The sequence below is a fragment of the Oncorhynchus tshawytscha genome, unplaced genomic scaffold, assembly GCF_018296145.1.
Source record: "Oncorhynchus tshawytscha isolate Ot180627B unplaced genomic scaffold, Otsh_v2.0 Un_contig_14143_pilon_pilon, whole genome shotgun sequence".
NCBI lineage: Eukaryota > Metazoa > Chordata > Actinopteri > Salmoniformes > Salmonidae > Oncorhynchus > Oncorhynchus tshawytscha.
This window is the reverse complement of record NW_024607937.1, coordinates 24150-41771: the sequence shown is the minus strand read 5'-3', so window position 1 is coordinate 41771 and position 17622 is coordinate 24150. Positions and strand designations below refer to the sequence as shown.

The 17622-nt window shown below is 42.1% G+C and overlaps 1 protein-coding gene across 2 annotated transcripts; it reads right to left on the bottom strand.

Moving 5' to 3' along the window:
- Window positions 1-282: 282 nt before the first annotated feature.
- On the bottom strand, window positions 283-7900 carry LOC121843123 (C-type lectin domain family 4 member E-like). Of its 2 annotated transcripts, XM_042312735.1 has the most exons (6): window positions 7632-7899; window positions 7375-7476; window positions 7142-7270; window positions 6880-7022; window positions 6431-6546; window positions 283-547 (listed from the first exon to the last, which is right to left on the bottom strand). In XM_042312735.1, exons 1-6 carry the CDS (start codon window positions 7768-7770, stop codon window positions 391-393), a joined length of 786 nt encoding a protein of 261 aa, XP_042168669.1. In that variant the 5' UTR covers window positions 7771-7899; the 3' UTR covers window positions 283-390. The 2 variants fall into 2 exon arrangements, with proteins under 2 accessions (XP_042168669.1, XP_042168670.1); XM_042312736.1 differs by lacking the exon at window positions 7375-7476 and having other exon boundaries at window positions 7632-7900.
- Between the last annotated feature and the right edge of the window lie 9722 nt (window positions 7901-17622).

Sequence of the window (17622 nt, the reverse complement as noted above, 5' to 3'; positions counted from 1 at the left end):
GCACAAAGTCAAATGTAATAAATTCATGTTGAACGAAGCTACAAGCAGCAAATAAGAAGGACTTTTATTAATATGATACTACAAACAAATACAACAATAGAGGTGTGTGTGTGTGTATGCATTTCTGTACATGCATGCATGTGGTCGTGCGTGTGTGTGAATGAGGGTATGTGACGGTGTGTGACGTGTGTGTGTGTGTGTGAGTGAGTGTGTGTGTGTGTGTGTGTGTGTGTGTGTGTGTGTGTGTGTGTGTGTGTGTGTGTGTGTGTGTGTGTGTGTGTGTGTGTGTGTGAGAGAGAGAGAGAGAGAGAGAGAGAGAGAGAGAATGAAGGAGGAGGTTGTGTGCACTATGGGCTACTGTATGTGTTACAGTATGTTGTCATGGTGACGTTAAAACACTTTCTCACAAACCCAGTTGAGTTTGCTGCGACATGACACGTCATTCCACGCCTCCAGAGGACTCTGATCTTTACGTATCTGAACACAGTCCTCCACACCATATTCTGGTTTGCGATCACCATTATCAGGCTGATGTGAAGACCAGTACCTACAGGGTTAAAAACAGTCAGATATCATGGTTAATACCAGTACCTACGGTGTTAAAAACAGTCAGATATCATGGTTAATACCAGTACCTACAGGGTTAAAAACAGTCGGATATCATGGTTAATACCAGTACCTACAGGGTTAAAAACAGTCAGATATCATGGTTAATACCAGTACCTACAGGGTTAAAAACAGTCAGATATCATGGTTAATACCAGTACCTACAAAGTTAAAAACAGTCAGATATCATGGTTAATACCAGTACCTACAAAGTTAAAAACAGTCAGATATCATGGTTAATACCAGTACCTACAGGGTTAAAACCAGTCAGATATCATAGTTAATACCAGTTAAAAAGTCAGATATCATGGTTAATACCAGTACCTACAGGGTTAAAAACAGTCAGATATCATGGTTAATACCAGTACCTACAAAGTTAAAAACAGTCAGATATCATGGTTAATACCAGTACCTACAGGGTTAAAAACAGTCAGATATCATGGTTAATACCAGTACCTACAGGGTTAAAAACAGTCAGATATCATGGTTAATACCAGTACCTACAGGGTTAAAACCAGTCAGATATCATGGTTAATACCAGTACCTACAGGGTTAAAAACAGTCAGATATCATGGTTAATACCAGTACCTACAGGGTTAAAAACAGTCAGATATCATGGTTAATACCAGTACCTACAGGGTTAACAACAGTCAGATATCATGGTTAATACCAGTACCTACAGGGTTAAAAACAGTCAGACATCACAGTTTGAACATCACCATCCTAAATAAGGTACCAACATGTTTCAGCTTAATGTACAGACATGCCATTATCAATGACAATAACCTGTATAGATAAAGGTTGAATGAACTGATAATTGGCCCCTTATTGTCAGAGTAGTTATCATCTCTTAGTCTGTGGTCAGTGTTGGTCCACCAGTTGAGTGTGGAGAACCTAGAGTATGAACAACACAGAGAATCAGTCCTTCTCCTTACACTGTGGTCAGAGTTATTATAACAGTAGTATATTACCTTGGGTTGGTCAGTGTTATTAGAGCAGTAGTATATTACCTTGGGGTGGTCAGTGTTATTATAGCAGTAGTATATTACCTTGGGGTGGTCAGTGTTATTAGAGCAGTAGTATATTACCTTGGGGTGGTCAGTGTTATTAGAGCAGTAGTATATTACCTTGGGGTGGTCAGTGTTATTAGAGCAGTAGTATATTACCTTGGGGTGGTCAGTGTTATTAGAGCAGTAGTATATTACCTTGGGGTGGTCAGTGTTATTAGAGCAGTAGTATATTACCTTGGGGTGGTCAGTGTTATTAGAGCAGTAGTATATTACCTTGGGGTGGTCAGTGTTATTAGAGCAGTAGTATATTACCTTGGGGTGGTCAGTGTTATTAGAGCAGTAGTATATTACCTTGGGGTGGTCAGTGTTATTAGAGCAGTAGTATATTACCTTGGGGTGGTCAGTGTTATTAGAGCAGTAGTATATTACCTTGGGGTTGGTCAGTGTTATTAGAGCAGTAGTGTATTACCTTGGGGTGGTCAGTGTTATTAGAGCAGTAGTGTATTACCTTGGGGTGGTCAGTGTTATTAGAGCAGTAGTGTATTACCTTGGGGTGGTCAGTGTTATTAGAGCAGTAGTGTATTACCTTGGGGTGGTCAGTGTTATTAGAGCAGTAGTGTATTACCTTGTGGTCAGTGTTATTAGAGCAGTAGTGTATTACCTTGGGGTGGTCAGTGTGTTATTAGGGGTGGTCAGTGTTATTAGAGCAGTAGTGTATTACCTTGGGTTGGTCAGTGTTATTAGAGCAGTAGTGTATTACCTTGGGTTGGTCAGTGTTATTAGAGCAGTAGTATATTACCTTGGGGTGGTCAGTGTTATTAGAGCAGTAGTGTATTACCTTGGGTTGGTCAGTGTTATTAGAGCAGTAGTGTATTACCTTGGGTTGGTCAGTGTTATTAGAGCAGTAGTATATTACCTTGGGGTGGTCAGTGTTATTAGAGCAGTAGTATATTACCTTGGGGTGGTCAGTGTTATTAGAGCAGTAGTATATTACCTTGGGTTGGTCAGTGTTATTAGAGCAGTAGTATATTACCTTGGGGTGGTCAGTGTTATTAGAGCAGTAGTGTATTACCTTGGGTTGGTCAGTGTTATTAGAGCAGTAGTGTATTACCTTGGGGTGGTCAGTGTTATTAGAGCAGTAGTGTATTACCTTGGGGTGGTCAGTGTTATTAGAGCAGTAGTATATTACCTTGGGGTGGTCAGTGTTATTAGAGCAGTAGTGTATTACCTTGGGGTGGTCAGTGTTATTAGAGCAGTAGTGTATTACCTTGGGTTGGTCAGTGTTATTAGAGCAGTAGTGTATTACCTTGGGTTGGTCAGTGTTATTAGAGCAGTAGTGTATTACCTTGGGGTGGTCAGTGTTATTAGAGCAGTAGTGTATTACCTTGGGGTGGTCAGTGTTATTAGAGCAGTAGTATATTACCTTGGGGTGGTCAGTGTTATTAGAGCAGTAGTATATTACCTTGGGGTGGTCAGTGTTATTAGAGCAGTAGTATATTACCTTGGGGTGGTCAGTGTTATTAGAGCAGTAGTATATTACCTTGGGGTGGTCAGTGTTATTAGAGCAGTAGTATATTACCTTGGGGTGGTCAGTGTTATTAGAGTATTACAGGGTTGGTCAGTGTTATTAGAGCAGTAGTATATTACCTTGGGGTGGTCAGTGTTATTAGAGCAGTAGTATATTACCTTGGGGTGGTCAGTGTTATTAGAGCAGTAGTGTATTACCTTGGGGTGGTCAGTGTTATTAGAGCAGTAGTGTATTACCTTGGGGTGGTCAGTGTTATTAGAGCAGTAGTGTATTACCTTGGGGTGGTCAGTGTTATTAGAGCAGTAGTGTATTACCTTGGGGTGGTCAGTGTTATTAGAGCAGTAGTGTATTACCTTGGGGTGGTCAGTGTTATTAGAGCAGTAGTGTATTACCTTGGGGTGGTCAGTGTTATTAGAGCAGTAGTAGTATTACCTTGGGTGGTCAGTGTTATTAGAGCAGTAGTGTATTACCTTGGGGTGGTCAGTATTAGAGCAGTAGTATATTACCTTGGGTTGGTCAGTGTTATTAGAGCAGTAGTGTATTACCTTGGGGTGGTCAGTGTTATTAGAGCGGTAGTGTATTACCTTGGGGTGGTCAGTGTTATTAGAGCAGTAGTATATTACCTTGGGGTGGTCAGTGTTATTAGAGCAGTAGTATATTACCTTGGGGTGGTCAGTGTTATTAGAGCAGTAGTATATTACCATGGGGTGGTCAGTGTTATTAGAGCAGTAGTATATTACCTTGGGGTGGTCAGTGTTATTAGAGCAGTAGTATATTACCTTGGGGTGGTCAGTGTTATTAGAGCAGTGTGTATTAGAGCAGTAGTAGTATATTACCTTGGGGTGGTCAGTGTTATTAGAGCAGTAGTGTATTACCTTGGGGTGGTCAGTGTTATTAGAGCAGTAGTATATTACCTTGGGGTGGTCAGTGTTATTAGAGCAGTAGTGGGGTGGTCAGTGTTATTAGAGCAGTAGTATATTACCTTGGGGTTGGTCAGTGTTATTAGAGCAGTAGTATATTACCTTGGGGTGGTCAGTGTTATTAGAGCAGTAGTGTATTACCTTGGGGTGGTCAGTGTTATTAGAGCAGTAGTGTATTAGAGCAGTATTACCTTGGGGTGGTCAGTGTTATTAGAGCAGTAGTGTATTACCTTGGGGTGGTCAGAGCAGTAGTTATTAGGGGTGGTCAGTTATTAGAGCAGTAGTGTATTACCTTGGGGTGGTCAGTGTTATTAGAGCAGTAGTGTATTACCTTGGGGTGGTCAGTGTTATTAGAGCAGTAGTGTATTACCTTGGGGTGGTCAGTGTTATTAGAGCAGTAGTGTATTACCTTGGGTTGGTCAGTGTTATTAGAGCAGTAGTGTATTACCTTGGGGTGGTCAGTGTTATTAGAGCAGTAGTGTATTAGAGCAGTAGTATATTACCTTGGGGTGGTCAGTGTTATTAGAGCAGTAGTGTATTACCTTGGGTGGTCAGTGTTATTAGATTAGAGCAGTAGTATTACCTTGGGGTGGTCAGTGTTATTAGAGCAGTAGTATATTACCTTGGGGTGGTCAGTGTTATTAGAGCAGTAGTATATTACCTTGGGGTGGTCAGTGTTATTAGAGCAGTAGTATATTACCTTGGGGTGGTCAGTGTTATTAGAGCAGTAGTATATTACCTTGGGGTGGTCAGTGTTATTAGAGCAGTAGTATATTACCTTGGGTTGGTCAGTGTTATTAGAGCAGTAGTGTATTACCTTGGGGTGGTCAGTGTTATTAGAGCAGTAGTGTATTACCTTGGGGTGGTCAGTGTTATTAGAGCAGTAGTGTATTACCTTGGGGTGGTCAGTGTTATTAGAGCAGTAGTGTCAGTGGTCAGTGTTATTAGAGCAGTAGTATTACCTTGGGGTGGTCAGTGTTATTAGAGCAGTAGTTATTACCTTGGGGTGGTCAGTGTTATTAGAGCAGTAGTGTTATTACCTTGGGTATTACCTTGGTCAGTGTTATTAGAGCAGTAGTGTATTACCTTGGGGTGGTCAGTGTTATTAGAGCAGTAGTGTATTACCTTGGGGTGGTCAGTGTTATTAGAGCAGTAGTATATTACCTTGGGGTGGTCAGTGTTATTAGAGCAGTAGTATATTACCTTGGGGTGGTCAGTGTTATTAGAGCAGTAGTATATTACCTTGGGGTGGTCAGTGTTATTAGAGCAGTAGTATATTACCTTGGGGTGGTCAGTGTTATTAGAGCAGTAGTATATTACCTTGGGGTGGTCAGTGTTATTAGTATATTACCTTGGGTTGGTCAGTGTTATTAGAGCAGTAGTATATTACCTTGGGGTGGTCAGTGTTATTAGAGCAGTAGTGTATTACCTTGGGGTGGTCAGTTATTAGAGCAGTAGTTATTACCTTGAGCAGTGTTATTAGAGCAGTAGTGTATTACCTTGGGGTGGTCAGTGTTATTAGAGCAGTAGTGTATTACCTTGGGGTGGTCAGTGTTATTAGAGCAGTAGTGTATTACCTTGGGGTGGTCAGTGTTATTAGAGCAGTAGTGTATTATTGGGGTGGTCAGTGTTATTAGAGCAGTAGTGTATTACCTTGGGGTGGTCAGTGTTATTAGAGCAGTAGTATATTACCTTGGGGTGGTCAGTGTTATTAGAGCAGTAGTGTATTACCTTGGGTTGGTCAGTGTTATTAGAGCAGTAGTATATTACCTTATTAGAGCAGTAGGGGTGGTCAGTGTTATTAGAGCAGTAGTATATTACCTTGGGGTGGTCAGTAGTTTATTAGAGCAGTAGTGTACCTTGGGTTGGTCAGTGTTATTAGAGCAGTAGTATATTACCTTGGGGTGGTCAGTGTTATTAGAGCAGTAGTATATTACCTTGGGGTGGTCAGTGTTATTAGAGCAGTAGTATATTACCTTGGGGTGGTCAGTGTTATTAGAGCAGTAGTATATTACCTTGGGGTGGTCAGTGTTATTAGAGCAGTAGTATATTACCTTGGGGTGGTCAGTGTTATTAGAGCAGTAGTATATTACCTTGGGGTGGTCAGTGTTATTAGAGCAGTAGTATATTACCTTGGGTTGGTCAGTGTTATTAGAGCAGTAGTATATTACCTTGGGGTGGTCAGTGTTATTAGAGCAGTAGTATATTACCTTGGGTTGGTCAGTGTTATTAGAGCAGTACTGTATTACCTTGGGTTGATCAGTGTTATTAGAGCGGTAGTGTATTACCTTGGGGTGGTCAGTGTTATTAGAGCGGTAGTGTATTACCATGGGGTGGTCAGTGTTATTAGAGCAGTAGTATATTACCTTGGGGTGGTCAGTGGGGTGCCGTCCACCCATCTCCAGGTCCCCTCAGTAACAGAGTCAGTCAGACCAATCCAGACATGTACAGCTGTGGTATGGTTGAGGATGAAGAGAAACTCCTGTTGAAAAGAGATAAAAAGATAGATATGTATAGGTATACCTGTTGCACATGTAACAGATGTGAAATGGCTAGCTAGTTAGCGGTGTTCGCACTAAATAGCGTTTCAATCGGTGACGTCACTTGCTCTGAGACCTAGAAGTAGTGGTTCCCCTTGCTCTGCAAGGGCCGCGGCTTTTGTGGAGCGATGGGTAATGATGCTTCGTGGGTGACTGTTGTTGATGTGTGTAGAGCGTCCCTGGTTTGCACCCGGGTATGGGCGAGGGGACGGTCTAATGTTACACACACCCATATATTCTCTGTCTGTCTGTCTCTCTCACGCTCTCTCTCTCACCTGTTCCTTATTGTTGTTTATGATCACCAGATCTGCTCCTCTCTGCAGACAGTCCTCTCTGCTCTCCTTCCAGGTTTTAGTCTCAGTAGACAGGAAGTAACAACTGGATTCAAACTTCTGCCAGCGTTCAGGACAGGTTTGTTCTACAAGATGAAAGCATGAATTTCCTTCAAATGATCACACTAGATATTTTATGAAAGAATAGATACACACGATAAAGTGTGTGGGATTACTGAAAATGTGTTACTGTAGGTTTACTCACTGAGACTGGTAAGCCATCCACTAAGAACATCTCTCTCAGTCTGTAGCTGGTCTCTCTCTTTAGTCATGGTGTTGTAACTGGTCTGTAGCTGTTCTCTCAATTTTGAGTCATGATGTCCAATGACTCCATCTGTATGAAGGAAAAGTTCATCAAACATGTAACTAAAACACCATTAATGAGTAAGTATGATTAAGTAGGCTACTTAAGTCTCAGTAAAAACATAGTAAACTTACAGTAGACAGACAGGCCTATGATCCCAGCCAGTAGGAGAACACACAGCAGCCCCAGACACACTGCAGCAACTCCAGAGGGTCTCTTCCACCACTGAACATGTACTGAATCACAAATTATTAAAGATCTTTGGTAATGTGTTTTACTGTATCATCCAGGATGGGACAAATAAAGATATAGTACTACAGGGTAATCACACCTGTAATTGTGTGTGTGTGTTTTTGCTTATATGTGTGTGTGTGTGTATGTGCAATCTTACCTGAAGCAACAACTACATCTCTTGGACTGGGTTTGAAGGCTCTTACGTTGGCATATGATTGGCCATCAATGTCTGTGTTCTTAATTGCATCAGGTTCATCTTCAAATCCATCTGAGATTTCATAGACTCCCTCTGACATGTTAACACACTGGTGGTCCAATACAGTAACTTCTACTTATCTCAACTCTAATATACGTCTGTATCTATGTGTTCTCTCTGGACTGTCCTGCATCTGTGTGACTTATTATAGTGATACATGTTTGAAACAGTTAACCACAGTGAAGAGGAAACTGTCAAATCAACACCACACTGGTCATCATGTGACTTACACCAGCCAATCTAAACCTGTATGTTTCCCACAGCGCTCATCAGTGTTAAACATGTGTTTCAACTGAAGTGATAATATACTACATGATATGACTCCCACCAGCCTTAGTGTGATAATATACTACATGATATGACTCCCACCAGTCTTAGTGTGATAATATACTGCATGATATGACTCCCACCAGCCTTAGTGTGATAATATACTACATGATATGACTCCCACCAGTCTTAGTGTGATAATATAATACATGATATGACTCCCACCAGCCTTAGTGTGATAATATAATACATGATATGACTCCCACCAGCCTTAGTGTGATAAGTATAATACATGACATGATATGACTCCCACCAGTCTTAGTGTGATAATATAATACATGATATGACTCCCACCAGTCTTAGTGTGATAATATAATACATGATATGACTCCCACCAGTCTTAGTGTGATAATATAATACATGATATGACTCCCACCAGCCTTAGTGTGATAATATAATACATGATATGACTCCCACCAGCCTTAGTGTGATAATATAATACATGATATGACTCCCACCAGCCTTAGTGTGATAATATAATACATGATATGACTCCCACCAGCCTTAGTGTGATAATATAATACATGATATGACTCCCACCAGCCTTAGTGTGATAATATAATACATGATATGACTCCCACCAGCCTTAGTGTGATAATATAATACATGATATGACTCCCACCAGTCTTAGTGTGATAATATAATACATGATATGACTCCCACCAGTCTTAGTGTGATAATATAATACATGATATGACTCCCACCAGTCTTAGTGTGAATATAATACATGATATGACTCCCACCAGCCTTAGTGTGATAATATAATACATGATATGACTCCCACCAGTCTTAGTGTGATAATATAATACATGATATGACTCCCACCAGCCTTAGTGTGATAATATAATACATGATATGACTCCCACCAGTCTTAGTGTGATAATATAATACATGATATGACTCCCACCAGTCTTAGTGTGATAATATAATACATGATATGACTCCCACCAGCCTTAGTGTGATAATATAATACATGATATGACTCCCACCAGTCTTAGTGTGATAATATAATACATGATATGACTCCCACCAGTCTTAGTGTGATAATATACTACATGATATGACTCCCACCAGTCTTAGTGTGATAATATACTACATGATATGACTCCCACCAGTCTTAGTGTGATAATATAATACATGATATGACTCCCACCAGTCTTAGTGTGATAATATAATACATGATATGACTCCCACCAGTCTTAGTGTGATAATATACACATGATATGACTCCCACCAGTCTTAGTGTGATAATATAATACATGATATGACTCCCACCAGTCTTAGTGTGATAATATACTACATGATATGACTCCCACCAGCCTTAGTGTGATAATATAATACATGATATGACTCCCACCAGCCTTAGTGTGATAATATAATACATGATATGACTCCCACCAGCTTAGTGTGATAATATAATACATGATATGACTCCCACCAGCCTTAGTGTGATAATATAATACATGATATGACTCCCACCAGTCTTAGTGTGATAATATAATACATGATATGACTCCCACCAGCCTTAGTGTGATAATATAATACATGATATGACTCCCACCAGTCTTAGTGTGATAATATACTACATGATATGACTCCCACCAGTCTTAGTGTGATAATATAATACATGATATGACTCCCACCAGTCTTAGTGTGATAATATAATACATGATATGACTCCCACCAGTCTTAGTGTGATAATATACTACATGATATGACTCCCACCAGCCTTAGTGTGATAATATACTACATGATATGACTCCCACCAGTCTTAGTGTGATAATATAATACATGATATGACTCTATATATATATGATGTATGTGTGACTCCATATATGATGTACGTGTGAATTCACAGGGTCACAATTTTGGATCTGCTAAAATAAATTGGGATCCTGTTATTTGACATATACACTACATATATCCTGACTGAGTTTACAGCACCCCAGCCTTCAAATGGAGAACACATTATGGCTCTCACTCTGTGACTGGTGGTGTAGGGGGAAGTTCTCCCTAGACGCTGATCTTAGGTCGGTTTTGAATTTCCACCACAAATGGTTATGGTTAGGATTGGGTGAGATAAAACTGATCCTAGATCTGAACCTAGAAACTTCCCTCCGTGGTATGACCGGCCACCAATGGCCATCTACAGTAGGGGTCTTTTTTTTATCTATACTGACTGTCAAGAGTTACGAAGAATGAAAAAGCAGAAGTTCTGACAATATCTCTGTAGTTTCAGTTTGGCAGATTTAATAGAATATAGAAAGAAGAATAAAAACCCTTCACATTTATTGCGACAAAAAGTTCATATTTCCACCCTGTCTTTTAGTACAACATAACATAAACATACTGGTTACATCTTGGTGACAGAGACCTGGGTGGATGTAGTACTAACTACAGGTACAGCTGTAGAGTTGGTGACAGAGACCTGGGTGGATGTAGTACTAACTACAGGTACAGCTGTAGTGTTGGTGACAGAGACCTGGGTGGATGTAGTACTAACTACAGGTACAGCTGTAGAGTTGGTGACAGAGACCTGGGTGGATGTAGTACTAACTACAGGTACAGCTGTAGTGTTGGTGACAGAGACCTTGGTGGATGTAGTACTAACTACAGGTACAGCTATAGTGTTGGTGACAGAGACCTGGGTGGATGTAGTACTAACTACAGGTACAGCTATAGTGTTGGTGACAGAGACCTGGGTGATGTAGTACCAACTACAGGTACAGCTGTAGTGTTGGTGACAGAGACCTGGGTGGATGTAGTACTAACTACATTTACAGCTGTAGTGTTGGTGACAGAGACCTGGGTGGATGTAGTACTAACTACAGGTACAGCTGTAGTGTTGGTGACAGAGACCTGGGTGGATGTAGTACCAACTACAGGTACAGCTGTAGTGTTGGTGACAGAGACCTGGGTGGATGTAGTACTAACTACAGGTACAGCTGTAGTGTTGGTGACAGAGACCTGGGTGGATGTAGTACTAACTACAGGTACAGCTGTAGTGTTGGTGACAGAGACCTGGGTGGATGTAGTACTAACTACAGGTACAGCTGTAGTGTTGGTGACAGAGACCTGGGTGGATGTAGTACTAACTACAGGTACAGCTGTAGTGTTGGTGATAGAGACCTGGGTGGATGTAGTACTAACTACAGGTACAACTGTAGTGTTGGTGACAGAGACCTGGGTGGATGTAGTACTAACTACAGGTACAGCTGTATCGTTGGTGACAGAGACCTGGGTGGATGTAGTACTAACTACAGGTACAGCTGTAGTGTTGGTGACAGAGACCTGGGTGGAAGTAGTACTAACTACAGGTACAGCTGTAGTGTTGGTGACAGAGACCTGGGTGGACGTAGTACTAACTACAGGTACAGCTGTAGTGTTGGTGACAGAGACCTGAGTGCATGTAATACTAACTACAGGTACAGCTTCACCACGCTGTCTGTGTGGGTGGACCATTTCAGTTTGTCCATGATGTGAAGCCGAGGAACTTTAAACTTTCAACCCACTCCACTACTGTCCCGTCGATGTGGATAGGGGGCTGCTCCCTCTGCTGTTTCCTGAAGTCCACGATCATCTCCATTGTTTTGTGGACATTGAGTGTGAGGTTATTTTCCTGACACCACACTCCGAGGGCCCTCACCCCCTCCCTGTAGGCCGTCTCGTTGTTGTTGGTACTGGATGGCAGGAAGCTTGGCCCGGTAATGTACTTGGCCTTTTGCACTACACTCTGTAGTGCCTTGCGGTCGGAGGCAGAGCAGTTGCCATTCCATGCAGTGATGCAACCCGTCAGGATGCTCGCGATGGTGCAGCTGTAAAACCTTTGAGAATCTGAGGACCCATGCCAAATCTTTTCAGTCTCCTGAGGGGGAATAGGTTTTGTCGTGCCCTCTTCGTGACTGTCTTGTGCTTGTACCAAGTTAGTTTGTTGGTGATGTGGACCCCAAGGAACTTGAAGCTCTCAGCCTGCTCCACTACAGCCCCGTCGATGAGAATGGGGGCGTGCTCGGTCCTTCTAATAAGAACTGGAGTCTGCGTCCAGTGTGTCTGCCCGTTGTTATCAAGGTAATCAGGTGTATATCCAGGATGCATCTGGTTTACTCAGCCCAACATCACATGCACACTAGCACTCAGTTCACACAGGGAGCAGCGTGAGCAGCGATGTCGTCATTACGTCATCCTAAAACATGGCAGACATTGGATGAATATAAAAAATACAAATGTTAACGGCCTCAGAGACAATTATTTGAATAATTCGATAGATGTTTTTTTCACGTAGGTGATGACTAAAGTGACTTATTACACATTTTCAAATCTGACCTCTCTATGTGGCCGTGTGGAAATGGTCTTTCTGGGCCAAGTGTCCCTTATACTGCAGTACAGAAACAAAACTGTATTAGCAATCGAAACCGTGCTTCTAGACCAGAACCCTGACAACTTGGAGGAGACGCCTGGTAGCCCGTTCTGGGGAGTGGTAAAACCTGTCTCCTGTAGGGAGGGAGGGACGGAGAAGGGGGGAACACAGAGAGGGGAAAGATAGAGAGAGAGAGAGAGAGATCTTAGTCAGACAACTGATGTAGCTGATAAGAACTGGTAGCTTACACAACCAATTCCTTTCATATCAGGGTGAGAGGATATGAGAAAAGGAGGCCATTTTAGAGTTTTGAAACACGACCCTTACCTTGCTTACAACGTAGAGATGCAGGAATGCGTTGTTCAAGTCTGTGGCTCCAGCAGCCTCGGCATCGATGGTCAGGGTTATATCCGTTCCTGGCGGGAGCTGGCGTACGCCATGAGGCTCACCGTACCATTGGCCGGCCATCATGGAGAGAGATGCTGGCAGGGAAAGAGGAAGTGAATCTGAGATTGTTGGTGGCTCCCGACAGTAAAGGTTCCTCCGGTTCTGTTGGCCGTTTCCATGGTGAAGGGGATGGAAATGTTGGAAATCTATGTCTGCATCTTAATCAGAGGGGAACTTTAAATATGTTTGTGTGTGTGTGCATGTCTCTCTGTGTGTGCGTGTCTCTCTCTGTGTGTGTGTGTGTGTGTGTGTGTGTGTGTGTGTGTGTGTGTCTCCTTGAGTGTGTAGGTGCTTGTGTGTTTGTCCTCTCAGTACTTTTCTGATCTCTGTCAGTGACGAACTGCAGGCGAAACTGTTCTAAGTATTCAATCACATTCAATCAGGAAGCTGGTTGACCTGCTAGGACAGTTCTGCAGAATCTCTCCTTTCCACAATGTGTTCATGTTAGTTTGTAGGCCAAACCGCTCAGACCCCACAGACGTTTTTGTAAGAAGAGCGATTTTTGGGGATGTCTCATGTTCTGACAAACATCGCTATAGCTCGGCCACCTTCCACCACAGATGAGGAAGGGTGATATCGGAAGATGTGGTGGATTGAGACGTGGCCCATGCAAAAAATAGATATCTGCTGCTTAAACTGACAGGTTTTGATGAAGATATTTTTATTGTGTTCCGGGGCGTCAGTAGGGGTTTTCTAACATTCTGTAGAAAGAACGATTCATATATTCGAAATGGAAATTATGAAATGCACCACATGCCGTGTGCACAAAGTAAAATGTACTAATGTAATGTTGATTTGTCAAACAACTACTGGTATACAAGAAGCTACAATCTGTGGAAATAACTACTGATATAAAGAGGAAATAATATTGGTAATACACTAGTTTTTTTTCTCAGTCAGGGTGTTGTAACCGGTCTGTATCTGGTCTCTCTCTTCAGTAAGGGTGTTGTAACTGGTCTGTTTCTGGTCTCTCTCTTCAGTCAGGGTGTTGTAACTGGTCTGTATCTTGTCTCTCTCTTCAGTTAGGTTGTTGTAACTGGTCTGTATCTGGTCTCTCTCTTCAGTCAGGTTGTTGTAACTGGTCTGTATCTGGTCTCTCTCTTCAGTCAGGGTGTTGTAACTGGTCTGTAGCTGGTCTCTCTCAGCAGTCAGGTTGTTGTAACTGGTCTGTATCTGGTCTCTCTCTTCAGTTTATCCCGGGTGTTGTAACTGGTCTGTAGATGGCCTTTCTGCAGACATGTCGTGTTGTGCTGATCTCACTGTTCCTCCAGGATGTCTGTACTGACGTAGATATCCACAATCCTTCTTCCATCTCAACTCTGTCAAACCTTATTATTCATATCTGGCTTGGTATAGATGGACTCCACATTTTAAACATGTTTTCTGACTATGGATACAGTGCTTAAAGCAGGGTTTTCCAAACCCTTCTTGGTGAACTTTTGTGTTTTGCCCTACACTGCACAGCTGATTCAAATAACCAACTCATCATCTAGCTTTGATGATTTAAATCAGCTGTGTAGGGCTGGGATAAAAACTAAACGTTCACCCAGGGAGGCCCCAGTACAGAGTGTCTGAGTCTGAAGATGACTGCTTTTAAACCTGTTGTAGGTGGGGATTTGTGGAACAGAAACATGTCATGCTGGTTACACAGTAACATGTCCTGGCTGGTTATACAGTAACATGTCCTGGCTGGTTATACAGTAACATGTCCTGGCTGGTTATACAGTAACATGTCCTGGCTGGTTATACAGTAACATGTCCTGGCTGGTTATACAGTAACATGTCCTGGCTGGTTACAGTAACATGTCCTGGCTGGTTATACAGTAACATGTCCTGGCTGGTTATACAGTAACATGTCCTGGCTGGTTATACAGTAACATGTCCTGGCTGGTTATACAGTAACATGTCCTGGCTGGTTTACAGTAACATGTCCTGGCTGGTTATACAGTAGCATGAGCTGGCTGGTTATACAGTAACATGTCCTGGCTGGTTATACAGTAACATGTCCTGGCTGGTTATACAGTAACATGTCCTGGCTGGTTATACAGTAACATGTCCTGGCTGGTTATACAGTAACATGTCCTGGCTGGTTATACAGTAACATGTCCTGGCTGGTTATACAGTAACATGTCCTGGCTGGTTATACAGTAACATGTCCTGGCTGGTTATACAGTAACATGTCCTGGCTGGTTATACAGTAACATGTCCTGGCTGGTTATACAGTAACATGTCCTGGCTGGTTATACAGTAACATGTCCTGGCTGGTTATACAGTAACATGTCCTGGCTGGTTATACAGTAACATGTCCTGGCTGGTTATACAGTAACATGTCCTGGCTGGTTATACAGTAACATGTCCTGGCTGGTTATACAGTAACATGTCCTGGCTGGTTATACAGTAACATGTCCTGGCTGGTTATACAGTAACATGCCTGGCTGGTTATACAGTAACATGTCCTGGCTGGTTATACAGTAACATGTCCTGGCTGGTTATACAGTAACATGTCCTGGCTGGTTATACAGTAACATGTCCTGGCTGGTTATACAGTAACATGTCCTGGCTGGTTATACAGTAACATGTCCTGGCTGGTTATACAGTAACATGTCCTGGCTGGTTATACAGTAACATGTCCTGGCTGGTTATACAGTAACATGTCCTGGCTGGTTATACAGTAACATGTCCTGGCTGGTTATACAGTAACATGTCCTGGCTGGTTATACAGTAACATGTGTCCTGGCTGGTTATACAGTAACATGTCCTGGCTGGTTATACAGTAACATGTCCTGGCTGGTTATACAGTAACATGTCCTGGCTGGTTATACAGTAACATGTCCTGGCTGGTTATACAGTAACATGTCCTGGCTGGTTATACAGTAACATGTCCTGGCTGGTTATACAGTAACATGTCCTGGCTGGTTATACAGTAACATGTCCTGGCTGGTTATACAGTAACATGTCCTGGCTGGTTATACAGTAACATGTCCTGGCTGGTTATGCAGTAACATGTCCTGGCTGGTTATACAGTAACATATCCTGGTTGGTTATACAGTAACATGTCCTGGCTGCTTATACAGTAACATGTCCTGGCTGGTTATACAGTAACATGTCCTGGCTGGTTATACAGTAACATGTCCTGGCTGGTTATACAGTAACATGTCCTGGCTGGTTATAGTTGGGACACTTTCTTCTTCTTTTCACCTTGTTATCTGATTCCTGAGTAACTTCCTGGTCTACTGGGGAAGTTCCACTCACTTACTGTGAAGCAACACAAACATAGACAGAGACACATGCAGAAACACACACGATAACATAGCCACTATAAACACACGTACACGTGGAGTTTGTGTTGTAGATATGTGGTAGTAGAGTAGGGGCCTGAGGGCACACACTTAATGTGTTGTGAAATCTGTTGTGAATGTATTGTAATGTTTTTAAAATTGTATAACTGCCTTCATTTTGCTGGAACCCGGGAAGAGTATCTGCTGCCTTGACAGGAACTAATTAATGGGGATCCATAATAAACCCCAGGAAGAGTAGCTGCTGCCTTGGCAGGAACTAATTAATGGGGATCCATAATAAACCCCAGGAAGAGTAGCTGCTGCCTTGGCAGGAACTAATTAATGGGGATCCATAATAAACTCCAGGAGGAGTAGCCGATACCTTGGCAGGAACTAATGGTGATCCATAATAAACTCCAGGAGGAGTAGCCGATACCTTGGCAGGAACTAATTAATGGGGATCCATAATAAACTCCAGGAGGAGTAGCCGATACCTTGGCAGGAACTAATGGGGATCCATAATAAATACAAATACATACACCAGACACACCCTCTTATATGATCTCTTACTTCTCTATATCACTGATTAACATATTGGATGTATACATCTTAATAATGTCTCTGGATGCTTTAAAAAATTATGAATAATCAGACCTGGGTTTAAAACTATTTGAAATCTGTCTTCTACTTTGAGCGTTTGGGACTATTCTATTGGTTCCATTAAGCCAGACAAGCTCAACCAATCACAGATAAAGTATTTGGGTTTTACAGCAGATTTCCTCTTTAATACCAATGAATACACTTAAAGCATTCATCTATTTGCATAATTGAAGGTCAAATCATAAAAAAGTGCTTCCACTGTGACTTGATATCAGTTAGCATTTTTCTGTGTGTGTGTGTGTGTGTGTGTGTGTGTGTGTGTGTGTGTGTGTGTGTGTGTGTGTGTGTGTGTGTGTGTGTGTGTGTGTGTGTGTGTGTGTGTGTGTGTGTGTGTGTGTGTGTGTGTGTGTGTGTGTGTGTGTGTGTGTGTGTGTGTGTGTGTGTGTGTGTGCGCGCGCGCTCAAATACAGTAACTTCTACTTCTAACCTCAACTCTAATATGGGTCTGTACCTGTGTCTTCTCCCTGCACTGATTATGCTTTTGGGTCCCAACCCCTAATGTGTCTCTACCTGAATTAATGCTGTCATTGAATGGGCGGTATAAACCAAATATAAACTCATAATTGTGCATTCAAAATTGTATTTGAATTAACTGAATGATGAGGATGAAGATGTCACACCCTGATCTTTTCACCTGTTCTTGTGATTGTCTCCACTCCCTCCAGGTGTCGCATATTTTCCCATGTGAATTTATCCCTGTGTTTCCTGTTTCTCTGTGCCAGTGTATTTATCCCTGTGTTTCCTGTTTCTCTGTGCCAGTGTATTTATCCCTGTGTTTCCTGTTTCTCTGTGCCAGTGTATTTATCCCTGTGTTTCCTGTCTC